The sequence below is a fragment of the Gopherus evgoodei genome, unplaced genomic scaffold, assembly GCF_007399415.2.
Source record: "Gopherus evgoodei ecotype Sinaloan lineage unplaced genomic scaffold, rGopEvg1_v1.p scaffold_86_arrow_ctg1, whole genome shotgun sequence".
Taxonomy (NCBI): Eukaryota; Metazoa; Chordata; order Testudines; family Testudinidae; genus Gopherus; species Gopherus evgoodei.
Genome location: NW_022060107.1, coordinates 144,959 through 158,675, shown reverse-complemented (window position 1 = coordinate 158,675; position 13,717 = coordinate 144,959). Strand labels below are relative to the sequence as shown.

At 63.5% G+C, this 13,717-nt stretch overlaps 1 protein-coding gene across 4 annotated transcripts; it reads left to right on the top strand.

Moving 5' to 3' along the window:
* The first annotated feature begins 1,229 nt into the window (after positions 1 to 1,229).
* Positions 1,230 to 8,296, top strand: BCL6B (BCL6B transcription repressor). 4 transcript variants are annotated; one of them, XM_030548133.1, is made up of 9 exons: positions 1,230 to 1,338; positions 2,057 to 2,237; positions 3,083 to 3,304; positions 3,898 to 4,389; positions 5,060 to 5,133; positions 5,358 to 5,537; positions 6,370 to 6,500; positions 6,763 to 6,900; positions 7,791 to 8,296. In XM_030548133.1, exons 2-9 carry the CDS (start codon positions 2,062 to 2,064, stop codon positions 7,920 to 7,922), a joined length of 1,545 nt encoding a protein of 514 aa, XP_030403993.1. In that variant the 5' UTR covers positions 1,230 to 1,338; positions 2,057 to 2,061; the 3' UTR covers positions 7,923 to 8,296. The 4 variants fall into 4 exon arrangements, with proteins under 4 accessions (XP_030403993.1, XP_030403992.1, XP_030403995.1 ...); XM_030548132.1 differs by having other exon boundaries at positions 2,017 to 2,237; XM_030548135.1 differs by lacking the exon at positions 3,898 to 4,389 and having other exon boundaries at positions 2,017 to 2,237.
* Positions 8,297 to 13,717: the final 5,421 nt, after the last annotated feature.

Below are 13,717 nucleotides of genomic sequence, written 5' to 3'. Positions count from 1 at the left end.
GTAGCCCCCCCCGCCACTCTTTTAAGACATGTCACTGCCTGGGGCACCCCCGCCTGCTCCCCCCACAAACTACTGGTAGTTTCCTGCATTTGTGACTATGCCACAATGGTCTTTGTGTCCAGAAATCTATCCAGGGACCCCTCGCCCGGCGCTGAGATGCAGCCACCTCTGGGGCGGGGCGGCCGGTTACCCACGGCCCCTGGCCCGGGGCTGAGATGCAGCCACCTCTGGAGCGTGGCAGCTGGTTACCCAGAGACCCCTCGCCTGGCGCTGAGATGCGGCCACCTCTGGGGCGAAGCGGCCTGTTACACAGGGACCCCTCGTCCCATGGCCCCCCCATACATCTTTGTCTCGTCTCACGATGGGTGAGGGTCCAAAACAAACATCCAGTTTCCTCCCCGCTCCCCCCCCCACAATTCCCACCTTCTTGCCTGCCTGCCACCCCGGGCTCTCCAGCGTGGGCAGCGACAATAGAAGGAAATTGAGCAACTTCATTCAGGGACCGGCCAGTCCCAGCTGTGCCTCCCCCCCATGCCACAAATCCCAGCCTCCCCCGCCCCTACAATTCCTGGACCTCAATGGAGAGCAGTGGGGTGAATTGAGCAGAGCGATCAGAGCCAGGACTCCTGGGTTCTCTCCCCAGCTCTGGGAGGGGAGTGGGGGCTGGGGGGTTAGAGCAGGGGGGGCTGGGAGCCAGGACTCCTGGGTTCTCTTCCCGGCTCTGGGAGGGGAGTGGGGGCTGGTGGTTAGAGCAGGGGGGGCTGGGAGCCAGGACTCCTGGGTTCTCTCCCCGGCTCTGGGAGGGGAGTGGGGGCTGGTCGGTTAGAGCAGGGGGGGCTGGGAGCCAGGACTCCTGGGTTCTCTCCCCGGCTCTGGGAGGGGAGTGGGGGCTGGTAGGTTAGAGCAGTGGGGGCTGGGAGCCAGGACGCCTGGGTTCTCTCCCCGGCTCTGGGAGGGGAGTGGGGGCTGGTGGTTAGAGCGGGGGGGCTGGGAGCCAGGACTCCTGGGTTCTCTCCCTGGCTCTGGGAGAGGAGTGGGGTCTAGTGGTTAGAGCAGGGGGGGCTGGGACCTGGGTTTCTTTGTGGATCTTGGAATTGTCCAACCTTTTTCCTGAAAGGTCTATTAATACTTCCTCCTCCCACCCCCCCGCGGCTGGGCCGGGGCAGGAAGGATGTGAACTAGAGAGAGAACTTCCCCCTCCCAGGACATTATAAGAGACCCCAGCCTGGCTCAGCCATTGGAGGCTGGTTCTCCGGACTGGGGGGCTCAGCTGGGAATTTACACTCACCCCCCGAAAGTCCTGCTGGCAGGAAGGTCGGAGGGACCCTGCTGGTCAGGGTGAGCTGTCAGTGCCCGGACGCCTGGGTTCTGTCCCCGGCTCTGGGATGGGAGTAGGGGCTGATGGGTTAGTGCAGGGGGGCTGGGAGCCAGGACTCCTGGGTTCTCTCCCTGGCTCTGGGAGGAGAGCAGGGGCTGATGGGTTAGAGCAGGGGGGGCTGGGAGCCAGGACTCCTGGGTTCTCTCCCTGGCTCTGGGAGGAGAGCAGGGGCTGGTGGTTAGAGCAGGGGGGGCTGGGAGCCAGGACTCCTGGGTTTCTCTCCCTGGCTCGGGGAGGGGAGTGGGGGCTGGTGGTTAGAGCAGGAGGGTCTGGGAGCCAGGACTCCTGGGTTTCTCTCCCTGGCTCGGGGAGGGGAGTGGGGGCTGGTGGTTAGAGCAGGAGGGTCTGGGAGCCAGGACTTTTGGGTTTCTCTCCCCAGCTCTGGAAATGGAGTGGGGGCTGGTGGGTTAGAGCGGGGGGGGGGCGGCTGGGAGCCAGGACTCCTGGGTTCTCTCCCCGGCGCTGGGAGGGGAGGGGGGGCTGGTGGGGTTAGAGCAGGGGGGCTGGGAGCCAGGACTCCTGGGTTCTCTCCCCGGCGCTGGGAGGGGAGGGGAGGGGGGGCTGGTGGGGTTAGAGCAGGGGGTCTGGGAGCCAGGACTCAACCCCCTTCCCCTTTGAGTAACCTCATCTCCCCCCAGGCCCTGGCCTGCTGTAGCCCCCCCCCCTCGATGTCCGCAGCTACTATGAGCTCGGGAAGGGCCGGGGGGCCGGTGAGGTCCGTGCGGGAGTTCACGCGCCACGCCAGCGATGTGCTGCTCAACCTGGACCAGCTTCGGCACCGCCGCGCCCTGACCGATGTCACCCTGCTGGTGGGGGGGCGCCCCCTTTTGGCCCACAAGGCGGTGCTGGCTGCCTGCAGGTGAGGGGGGCGGGGCTGTGAAGGGGTGGGGGCATGGCTGTGAAGTGGTGGGGGCATGGCTGGTGGGAGTGTGGCTTCTGAAGAGTGGGCGTGGCTGGGAAGGATGGAGGCGTGGCTCGAGAGGGCGTGGCTGGGAAGGGGTGGGCGTGGCTGTGAATGGGTGTTGGGGGACTAGAGGGGCGTGGCTGGGAAGGGGTGGGGGCGTGGCCTGAGAGCTCCTGGGTGAGAAGACTGAAGGCGTGGCTAGAGAGGGCGTGGCTGTGCAGCGGTGGGCGGGGCTGTGAGGGGTGCAGTGAGTAGGGAGTGTCCTTGGGAAAGGTGGGGCGTGACTAGAGCGGGCGTGGCTGGGAAGGGGTGGGCGTGGCTAGAGTGGGCGTGGCTTGCAGCGGTGGGCGGGGCTGCGAGGGGGCTCTATGCTTAGGGGGTATGGTTGGGAAAAGTGGGGCGCAGCTGGGTGGGGACATGACTGAGGGGGCCACGGGAGCGGGCATTGCATCATGGTGGGGGGAGGTGGCCGTGGAGCGGGTCTGTGTGGGGCACAGGGTGGGGGGCAGTGACATGGTTGGTGGGACTACCCACCAAGGGGGGGGGCCTCGCCCATCTGGACCCACAGCTGGGTCTCCATCCTGTGGGGAGATGGGGTAGTGGGGCGCCAGGCCAGAGTCTGAGCTGCCATTGGGGTGGGGGAGAGGGGGCAGAGGAGGGGTGGCCATGGGGAGGCTGAGTTCTGGCCACGCCCCCGTGTTTGATAAGGAGGTGTGGCCACAGGGGAGGTGTGGTCTGGGTGGGCCATGGTGCATGCTGGGAGTTGTAGTCCCCTAACCCTTCTCTCCCCCCCGGGGCAGTGGCTTCTTCTACTCCATCTTCCTGGCCCAGGGGGGCAGCGAGGTCAGTGTCCTCACCCTGCCCGGCTCCATCCAGCCCGGGGGCTTCCAGGCCCTGCTGGATTTCATGTACACCTCCCGCCTGCCCCTCACCCTGGCCTCCGTCCCGGCCCTGCTCAGCGCCGCCACCTACCTGCAGATGGAGCACGTGGTGGACGCCTGTCACCGCTTCGTCCAGGCCAGGTAGGGGGCGCTGGCTCCCCTCCGGCCCCAGGGCGGGGACTGGCTGGCTCCGGGGGGCGGGGAATGGGGCAGGGGCCTGTCCCCTCTAGGGGGCGCCGGCTCCCCTCCGGCCCCAGGGCGGGGACTGGCTGGCTCAGGGGGGCGGGAAATGGGACAGGGGCCTGTCCCCTCTAGGGGGCGCCAGCTCCCACCCGGCCCCAGGGCAGGGACTGGCTGGCTCAGGGGGGCAGGGAATGGGGCAGGGGCCTGTCCCCTCTAGGGGGCGCCGGCTCTCCTCCAGCTCCAGGGCAGGGACTGGCTGGCTCAGGGGGGCGGGAAATGGGGCAGGGGCCTGTCCCCTCTAGGGGGCGCCAGCTCCCACCCGGCCCCAGGGCAGGGACTGGCTGGCTCATGGGGGTGGGGAGTGGGGCAGGGGCCTGTCCCCTCTAGGGGGCGCCAGCTCCCCTCCAGCCCCAGGGCGGGGACTGGCTGGCTCAGGGGGGCGGGGAATGGGGCAGGGGCCTGTCCCCTTTAGGGGGCACCGGCTCCCACCTGGCTCAGGGTGGGGACTGGCTCAGGGCGCTGCCCCCCCATTTCATCCCTCTCTCTTGCAGTTACGACCGTGCTAGCTTCTACCCCAAGCCCCTTCCCTCCCCAGTGGACCCCAAACCCCTGGACCCCCTCCGAGGACCCCCAGATGCCAGTGGGACGGTGCCCACAGGAGCTCCCCACCCAGAGGGGCCAAGCCTGGGCCCTCCCCTGCAATCAGCTCCAGCCAGGGCCCCGGCGAAGGATTCTGGGGGGGCGCCCCCAGGGGGGGAGCGGGGGCCCCCCGACAGCCCATCGCGCTCTGAGGGGCACCCCGCCTCCCCCCGCGAGTCCAGCAGCTGCGCCCCCGACCCCAAGGCCTGCAACTGGAAGAAATACAAATTCATCGTCCTGAACTCCCTTCGGAGGGAGGGAGTGGGGGAGGGGAGTGGGGCCGGCCCCCAGCCCCCTACTCCCCTTACCCCTCCCGAGCCCCCGGCCGGCAGAGACCGAGGCGCCTGCCATGGCGGGGAAGAGGGGGGTGGCCCAGGGACCCAGCAGGACGGTGCCCCCTGTGGGTGAGTGGCTGAGCAGGGGAGAGGGGCATCCAGTCCCATATATGGGGAAGGGGCGCCCGGTCCCATACGCTGAGAGGGGGAGGGGCAGCCAGTCCCATACATAGGGAGGGAGAGGGGCGCCCAGTCCCATACACTGGGAGGGGGAGGGGCGTATGGGCCCATATATGCGGGAGGAGCACCCAGTCCCATACATAGGGAGGGAAAAGGGCACCCGGTCCCATACACTGGGAGGGGGAGGGGTATCTGGGCCCATATATGGGGAAGGGGCACCCGGTCCCATACATAGGGAGGGAAAAGGGCACTCGGTCCCACACACTGGGAGGGGGAGGGCTGGCCGGTCCCATATACCGGGGAGGGGTGCCCGGGCCCATATGCTGGGAGGGGGAGGGGCACCTGGTCCTATATACTGAGTGGGGGAGTGATGCCTGGTCCCATACGTCAGTTGAGAAGGGGTGCTGGATCCCATATATTGCGGGGGAGAGGCACCTGGTCCATATGCTGAGGGGATCGGGGCTTCTGGCCCTATCTGATTGTGAGCGGGGCTCCTGGTCCAATATACACGGGCGGGGCACTTGGTCCCATATGGCAAGTGGGGGAGGGGGCCCACTGGGGAGGGAGGAGCTATGCCTCTTGGTAGCTAAGGCCCACCCCCTTTCCCATCTCCCCACAGGCCGCACCCCTCCTCGTCACTGTGCCCCCTGTGCACCCAGCGCCTTCCTCAGGGGCGGCCCCAGTCCGCAGCAGGTGAGGGGCAAGGAAGGGGGCTCAGGCCCATGCACTGTGGGGTGGGGGAGGTGCCGGTCTGATATGCCCTGGAGGAGGGGAGCTGGTCCCATACATACTGTGGGGTGGGGTGAGGGGAGGGGCCAGTTGCATGTGCTGTGGGGGGGGATAGGCCAGCCCCATATGCTGCAGAGTGGGCTCTGAGTATTCAGGACTCCACCCTGAACTCTCTCCCCCCCCCACAGGTGCAGGGCCATATGGCTGTGGGGCCTGTGAGCTGGGCCTGGAGGGGGAGGAAGGGGGGGCAGCCGGGGGGCAGGCCCCGGTGGCCGCCCCCCATGACAACAAACCATTCAAGTGCCAGCTCTGCCGCTCGGCCTTTCGCTACAAGGGCAACCTGGCCTCCCACCGCGCCGTCCACACTGGTATGTGGGGGGCAGGACCTGGGAGAGGGGTGGGTGCAGGGAGGGGTGGGCGGGGTCAATGGCAGGTGGGAGGGACCAGGGGAGGTGGGTGGAGTCAGGAAGGGATTGGGGGAGGAGTCAATGGCAGGTGGGAGAGACCAGGGAAGGTGGGTGGAGTCAGGAAGGGATCAGGGGAGGAGTCAATGGGAGGTGGGAGGGACTAGGGAAGGTAGGTGGAGTCAGGAAGAGATCGGGGGAGGAGTCAATGGGAGGTGGGAGAGACCAGGGAAGGTGGGTGGAGTCAGGAAGGGATCGGAGGAGGAGTCAATGGGAGGTGGGAGAGACCAGAGGAGGTGGGTGGAGTCAGGAAGGGATCAGGGGGAGGAGTCAATGGGAGGTGGGAGGGACCAGGGGAGGTGGGTGGAGTCAGGAAGGGATCGGGGGAGGAGTCAATGGGAGGTGGGAGGGACCGGGGAGGTGGGTGGAGTCAGGAAGGGATCGGGGGAGGAGTCAATGCGAGGTGGGAGGGACTAGGGGAGGTGGGTGGAGTCAGGAAGAGATCGGGGGAGGAGTCAGTGGGAGGTGGGAGGGACCGGGGAGGCGGGTGGAGTCAGGAAGGGATCAGGGGAGGAGTCAATGGGAGGTGGGAGGGACTGGGGAGGTGGGTGGAGTCAGGAAGGGATCAGGGGGAGGAGTCAGTGGGAGGTGGGAGGGACCAGGGGAGGTGAGTGGGACCAAAGTGGGGACACGAAAGGGGTGAGGGGATTGTGGGAGCGGACAGGAGGCTATGCAGATCAGGAGAGCCTTGGGGAGCTGTGCAGCCCCCTAGCTGCCCCCTATCTCCCCCCCCCAGGTGAGAAGCCATACCGCTGCGGAGTCTGCGGGGCCCAGTTCAACCGGCCGGCGAACCTCAAAACCCACTCGCGGATCCACTCGGGTGAAAAGCCCTACAAGTGTGAGACCTGCGGCTCCAGCTTCGTGCAGGTGCGGGCGGGGGGGGGGGGGACGAGGCAGGCTCTGTGGGGGTCGGGAGGAGAGATGGGGGGCTGTGAAGGGGAGGCTTGGGGCAAGGAGCGGTGAGAGATACTCAGGCAATCAATAAGGGCCAACAACTAATGGTGGGAGCGGTGGGATCTGCAGCCCCTGGTTCCCATAGTCTCCAATGGGAAGCAGAACCCCATAGAGGCCAGGCCAAGTACTGCAGCCCCCTGGAATCGGATCATGTCTCTTCCCCCCCCACCCCCAGGTTGCCCACCTCCGGGCCCACGTGTTGATCCACACGGGTGAAAAGCCCTACCCTTGCGAGACGTGTGGGACCCGCTTCCGGCACCTACAGACCCTCAAGAGCCACATCCGGATCCACACGGGCGAGAAACCGTATCAGGTGAGTGAGGGAGGTGGGGGACAGGACTCCTGGGTTCTCTCCCCACCTCTGGGAGGGGAGTGGGGGCTGGTGGGTTAGAGCAGGGGGGCTGGGAGCCAGGACTCCTGGGTTCTCTCCCTGGCTCTGGGAGGGGAGTGGAGGCTGGTGGGTAGAGCAGGGGGGCTGGGAGCCAGGACTCCTGGGTTCTCTCCCTGGCTCTGGGAGGGCAGTGGGGGCTGGTGGTTTGAGCAGGGGGGCTGGGAGCCAGGACTCCTGGGTTCTCTCCCTGGCTCTGGGAGGGGAGTGGGGGCCGGGAGCCAGGACTCCTGGGTTCTCTCCCCAGCTCTGGGAGGGGAGTGGGGGCTGGTGGTTAGAGCAGGGGGGGCTGGGAGCCAGGACTCCTGGGTTCTCTCCCTGGCTCTGGGAGGGGAGTGGGGGCTGGTGGTTAGAGCAGGGGGGGGTTGGGAGCCCAGACTCCTGGGTTCTCTCCTGGCTCTGGGAGGGGAGTCGGGGCTGGTGGTTCGAGCAGGGGGGGGCCTGGGAGCCAGGACTCCTGGGTTCTCTCCCCGGCTCTGGGAGGGGAGTGGGGGCTGGTGGTTTGAGCAGGGGGGCTGGGAGCCAGGACTCCTGGGTTCTCTTCCTGGCTCTGGGAGGGGAGTGGGGGCTGGTGGGTTACAGCAGGGGGGGGCTGGGAGCCAGGACTCCTGGGTTCTCTCCCCAGCTCTGGGAGGGGAGTGGGGGCTGGTGGTTAGAGCAGGGGGGGCTGGGAGCCAGGACTCCTGGGTTCTCTCCCTGGCTCTGGGAGGGGAGTGGGGGCTGGTGGTTCGAACAGGCGGGGGGCTGGGAGCCAGGACTCCTGGGTTCTCCCTCTGGGCGCTGACCTCCGCTCTCTTGTGGCCCCCACCCCGCAGTGCGAGACCTGCCGCCTGCCCTTCCGGCACAAGAGCCAGCTGCGCCTCCACCTGCGGCAGAAGCACGGGGCCGTCACCAACACCAAGATCCGCTACGCGGTGCTGGCCGGCCCCTCCGGCGCCCGCTGCTGAACAGGGACCGCGCTTCCGCCCCCTCCCACCAGGGGGCAGGAGAGAGACGCCGCTCCCCACCCCCACCCCACATTGCTGCACCCTTCGCTCCTGCCAGCAGGGGGAGCTGTCTCGGGGTAGGGGAAATTCCCGTCCCGTCAGGAGGGGCCCGCTGGTCGTGAACCCCTTTCATAGCACGTGTTGCCCTGGGGTGTCTGGGCTGGGGGCTATGGGACATGGAGGGGGCTGTCTCTCTGGTTGACCCAGCTCCGTGTGTGTTGTGGGGGGAGTGTATATGCACCCTGTGTTTTGAAGTGGGTCTGCCATTTTGCCCCCCCCCCGTCTAGCTGGGGAGGGAACCCAGGAGTCCTGGCTCCCAGCCCCCCCCCCCCCGCTCTAACCCACCAGCCCCCACTGCCCTCCCAGAGCTGGGGAGGGAACCCAGGAGTCCTGGCTCCCAGCCCCCCCTGCACTAACCCACCAGACCCCACTCCTTTCCCAGAGCCAGGCAGAGAACCCAGGAGTCCTGGCTCCCAGCCCCCCCCCCGCTCTAACCCACCAGCCCCCACTGCCCTCCCAGAGCTGGGGAGGGAACCCAGGAGTCCTGGCTCCCAGCCCCCCCTGCACTAACCCACCAGACCCCACTCCTTTCCCAGAGCCAGGCAGAGAACCCAGGAGTCCTGGCTCCCAGCCCCCCCTGCTCTAACCCACCACTTCCCTCCCAGAGCTGGAGAGAACCCAGGACTCCTGGGTTCTTTAAGTGTGGCACAGGAAGTGATGTCAGAGCTCTGCGGGCAGAGCATCCTGAGAGACCACACCCCCCCACTTTTCTTAGCTACTTAATTTTCAGTTGATTTATCATTTTTTCTAGAAGGCAATATCTTATTTGCTTAAACCGGTTTCAATCCAGAGTCACTCTGAATTCTCTCCTGTCCTGGACAACTGATGACGCCGGCTTGATGTTGGCTTAACTGAAATCAGCCGTTGCCAGTTGTGCCTAGACTTCACTGAAATTCTAATTGTGATCTAAATCTGGGAGGAGTGGCTCTGGAGTGACTCTGATTTAACCACCCTGGAAGTCCCTCTAGCCAGATGATTGTGACTCTGCAGTTTTGGTGACACTAGTGTCAACCCAAAGACACTCCAGTTAAGTTCTCAGCGAGGTTGGACACATCTTGAGGGACACCATTTGTCTCTGATTTGACAGCAGTTTAATCAAAATCAGGAGTCACTAGCTGTCCATGAAGACCTCAAAGACATTTTAGTCCCGTTTCAAAACTTCTATGGATTGACTCTGGATTGACTCTGATTTTACCAAAATCCAGATTCACCATTTGTCCACAGAGTCTTTACTGAAAATGCCTACCCTAGAAGTCTCTGTGGACAACTGGTGACTCCAGAGTTTTCCTTAAACCAGTTTTAATACAGAGTCATTCCAGTTAAGCTTTCCCCTACCTATGGTGTCTGTATGGACAACTGATGCCTCCGGCTTGATGCTGGTTTAAGGTGTTTTCTTTTTTTTAAAGAATTAAATGTATTTTTGTGCTGACAGTGGCTTTTTCTGACCCGTATCTATCTATATTTTTTTAATTACTCCCCAAGTCGGGGAGGGTGTATTTTTTTGTTGCTTTTAATTCGCTTTGCAATGTTAGTGCTTGGAGCAAATAGAAAAGGCATTTGTACCTTGGCCACTTGACCTCGTGTTAGTTGCCCGCTCTAGATGGTCCTAGAGTCGTGTTGGGGCAGGTCCGTTGCAAAAGGGTCCTTGATGTGTCGGAGATGTCTGGAAGCCTGAGGTGTAGCAAAGCAAGGAGTCTGATCCGAAGGTCTGGGGACCTTCTGCAGTTGATCTGGTTGGAATCTAGAACCTAGGGTATCTGATGTTCGGGGCTATGTTATCCAGCGTTTAAATGTTCCACCTTCTGAGTGTAGAACACCCACATTTATCTGGATATGGGATCATGGGATCCAGAACATCTGAGGTGTCTTGTCTACCGGATTGTGGGTTCTAGACTGTGTTCTTCCGGAGTCTACATATTCCAGCTCCAGAGTCCAGATCCTCTGAGGTCTCCTCTTTATGGAATCCTGGGTTCCAGAATCTGTATTTTCTGAATCTAAATATTCCATCCACCGAGTCTGGAGCCTCTCGGACCAAAGGTTTCAGAAATGAGGTTCTCAATTGTTAAAATGTAGATGATCCAGGTCCCCCATAACATATGGCTTCTGAGGTCTTCTGGCTATGGGTTCCTGACTTCCAGGCTTTTTCTCAATAATACGTCTCCAGTTACTAGAACCTCTGAGGCCTCCTGTCTACCAGACCCTGGGTTCTAGGCTCTTGTGAGTCTCTACCTCCAGATTGCAGAACCTCTCAGCTCAAGGGCTTCCAGAGCAGGGGTTCTAGATTACTAATCTGTAACCCTTCCATATCCACTTTGCCAGATGGCCTTTGGGCATTTCATAGAATCATCGAATATGAGGGTTGGAAGGGACCTCAGGAGATCATCTAGTCCAACCCCCAAAGTTCAAGTTCTGGAGACCAAAGCTAGAGTGACACAGAATGTTTAGTCTCTGGGCCCAGCTAAGGTTCTAGGTTATCAATGGATGAGCCCAGAACACAACTGATTGATGGGCTGTATCATTCGATCAGGAATCCCTCTGGATCTGGAATACAGCAGGGTGGAAGATATTTGGCACGGGTCGGGGAACAGAAGAGCTGATGCAATACATTATATGGACTGAGACCATCCCTTACTCCCCCAAAACAATTCAAGTCAGAGCAAGTTACTGGGGCAACAGAGGAATCTGGGATCAGTGACCCTAGAATAAAGCTCAAAACGTCAGCAGCAACTGGTCTTTGCTGCTCCAGAAGAGGTCTGGAACCTCTGGTGACTCACGGTATGTGGGGAAAAGGGAGGGATCTGCGGTCCTGGAATGAGGAGGGAAGTTTATCGCCTTCCAATTGCCAGGGGGAAGAACAAATGGGAAAAGAGACTCTAGAATAGCATAGTCTAAAATAGCCTAGGAATGGACTAGGGCCAGGTGGGAGCTGGCGCCCCCCAGAGGGGAAAGGCCCCTGCCCCATTCCCTACCCCCCACCCCATCCTGAGCTCTTCTGGGATTTGAACCCCTCCCTCCCCCATGCGAACGGGGGTAAATTGCAGAGGTGGGAATCTTATACACTGACACCAAACGCTGTGGAACGAAATGTACTTTCAGGTGGCGGCTCCGCCTCGGTGTTCGGCTGGGGGAGAGGTTTGGGTCAGGTGGGGGGCGGAGGGGGTATTTTGAGCTGATTTGGGGATATCTGTCAAAAGCTGGTTCTGGCCCCACACCCTGGAGCCCCCCAACACGCGGCTCGGTGGCTGGTTTCAATAAAGCTGTTTTTAGACCGAGACCCCGGTGGATTTTGTTTAGCAAGGTCCTGCCCTCCACCCCACTCCCGGCCCCACAGCACGCCCTAGCGCCACCCTGCGGCCAGCCCACCCTGCCAGGGGAAAGCACCCCCTGCTGCCCCCGCCCCGCTGCCTGCCCCCACAGCACCCCCCAGCACTGTCATGGGGCCAGCCCTGCCTGCCTGGGGGGAGCGCCCCCTGCCGAGCTCCCAGCCCCACAGCGCCCCCTAGCGCCACCCTGGGGCCAGCCCTGTCAGTCAGAGGAGAGCGCCCCCTGCTGCCCATGCTGCTCCCTGCCCCACAGCGCCCCCAGTGCCGCCCTGGGGCCAACACTCCCAGCATTAAAATGCAGCCACCTCTGGGGCGGGGCAACTGGTCATCCAGGGACCCCTCACCCGGCGCTGAGATGCAGCCACCTCTGGGGGTGGGGAAAGAAAAGGAAAGGAAAGAAACTCCCCACTCGGACACAGATGCCCACGACAGATCCCACCCAACTACCTCAATCTAGTGTCCCTTGGGGGGACGGGACGACCAGTTCTGGGATCCAGTCTTAAGTTTTATCATTTGACTCTTGGAGGAGAGCGGGGGCTTGTGGTTAGTGCAGGGGAGGCTGGGAGCCAGGACTCCTGGGTTCTCTCCCCAGCTCGGGGAGGGGAGTGGGGGCTGGTGGGTTAGAGCAGGGGGGCTGGGAGCCAGGACTCCTGGGTTCTCTCCCCGGCTCTGGGAGGGGAGTGGGGGCTGATGGGTCAGAGCAGTGGGGGCTGGAGCCAGGACTCCTGGGTTCTCTCCCCGGCTCTGGGAGGGGAGTGGGGGCTGTTGGGTTAGAGCAGGGGGGCTGGGAGCCAGGACTCCTGGGTTCTCTCCCCGGCTCGGGGAGGGGAGTGGGGGCTGGTGGGTTAGAGCGGGGGGGGCTGGGAGCCAGGACTCCTGGGTTCTCTCCCCAGCTCTGGGAGGGGAGTGGGGGCTGGTGAGTCAGAGCAGGGGAGGCTGGGAGCCAGGACTCCTGGGTTCTCTCCCCGGCTCTGGAAGGGGAGTGGCGGCTGGTGGTTAGAGCAGGGGGGGCTGGGAGCCAGGACTCCTGGGTTCTCTCCCTGGCTCTGGGAGGGGAGTGGGGGCTGGTGGTTAGAGCAGGGGGGGCTGGGAGCCAGGACTCCTGGGTTCTCTCCCCGGCTCTGGGAGGGGAGTGGCGGCTGGTGGTTAGAGCAGGGGGAGCTGGGAGCCAGGACTCCTGGGTTCTCTCCCCAGATCTGCTGCAAACTCATTGTTTAGCCTTGGGCCAGTCACTCTTTTCTCTCCACCCATTCTCTGCCCCTGGAAATCCACAGGCTGCAGAGCTCCTGGGGGTTGTGCTGGGCTGCCCTGGGGGAGGCCGGTTCCCTCAGTGTGGGCGAGAGGGGTGCTGGGCAGGACGGGACACAGAGCCCCAAGAAGTAGCCTGACCCCGCCCGCCCCCACACTTTTCTTAGCTGAAAAAGAACTCATCCAAAACCTCTTCGGGGTGGAACCCAGGAGTCCTGGCTCCCAGCCCCCCCATGCTAACCGCTAGCCCTCACTTCCCTCCCAGAGCCGGGGAGAGAACCCAGGAGTCCTGGCTCCCAGGCCCCCCCGCTAACCGCTAGCCCCCACTTCCCTCCCAGAGCCGGGGAGAGAACCCAGGAGTCCTGGCTCCCAGTCCCCCCCCGCTCTAATCTCCCAGCCCCCACTCCCCTCCCAGAGCCGGGGAGAGAACCCAAGAGTCCGGGCTCCCTGTCCCGCTGTCTGTGGTCACTGAAGAGGGGCGGGGGGCCCCACAGACACGCCCCATCCCAGCTTCCTGCCCTAACAATGGACCCCGGGCAGCTGTGTCCTGCCCGTGTCCCCGCAGAGCGTCACTGCCTGAGCTGGGAGCTTCCTGCAGAGCTTGGGGGTGGGGAGGCAGGAATGGGGGTCTCAGTTTGGATCAAGGCTCCCTGGGGTCAAGCCAGAGTCACTCCCCCCTCATGAACTGCAGGTGGGGGCAGGACTGCATTCAGCAACACCGTGGTGAATTCAGAATCACACACTAGGCCCCACTCCCCTCCCAGAGCCGGGGAGAGAACCCAGGAGTCCTGGCTCCCAGCCCCCCCTGCTCTGACCCACCAGCCCCCACTCCCCTCCCAGAGCCAGGGAGAGAACCCAGGAGTCCTGGCTCCCAGCCCCCCTGCTCTAACCCACCAGCCCCCACTCCCCTCCCAGAGCTGGGGAGAGAACCCAGGAGTCCTGGCTCCCAGCCCCCCTGCTCTGACCCACCAGCCCCCACTCTACTCCCAGAGCCAGGGAGAGAACCCAGGAGTCCTGGCTCCCAGCCCCCCCTGCTCTAACCACTAGCCCCCAGTCCCCTCCCAGAGCCGGGAAGAGAACCCAGGAGTCCTGGCTCCCAGCCCCCCCTGCTCTAACCCACCAGCC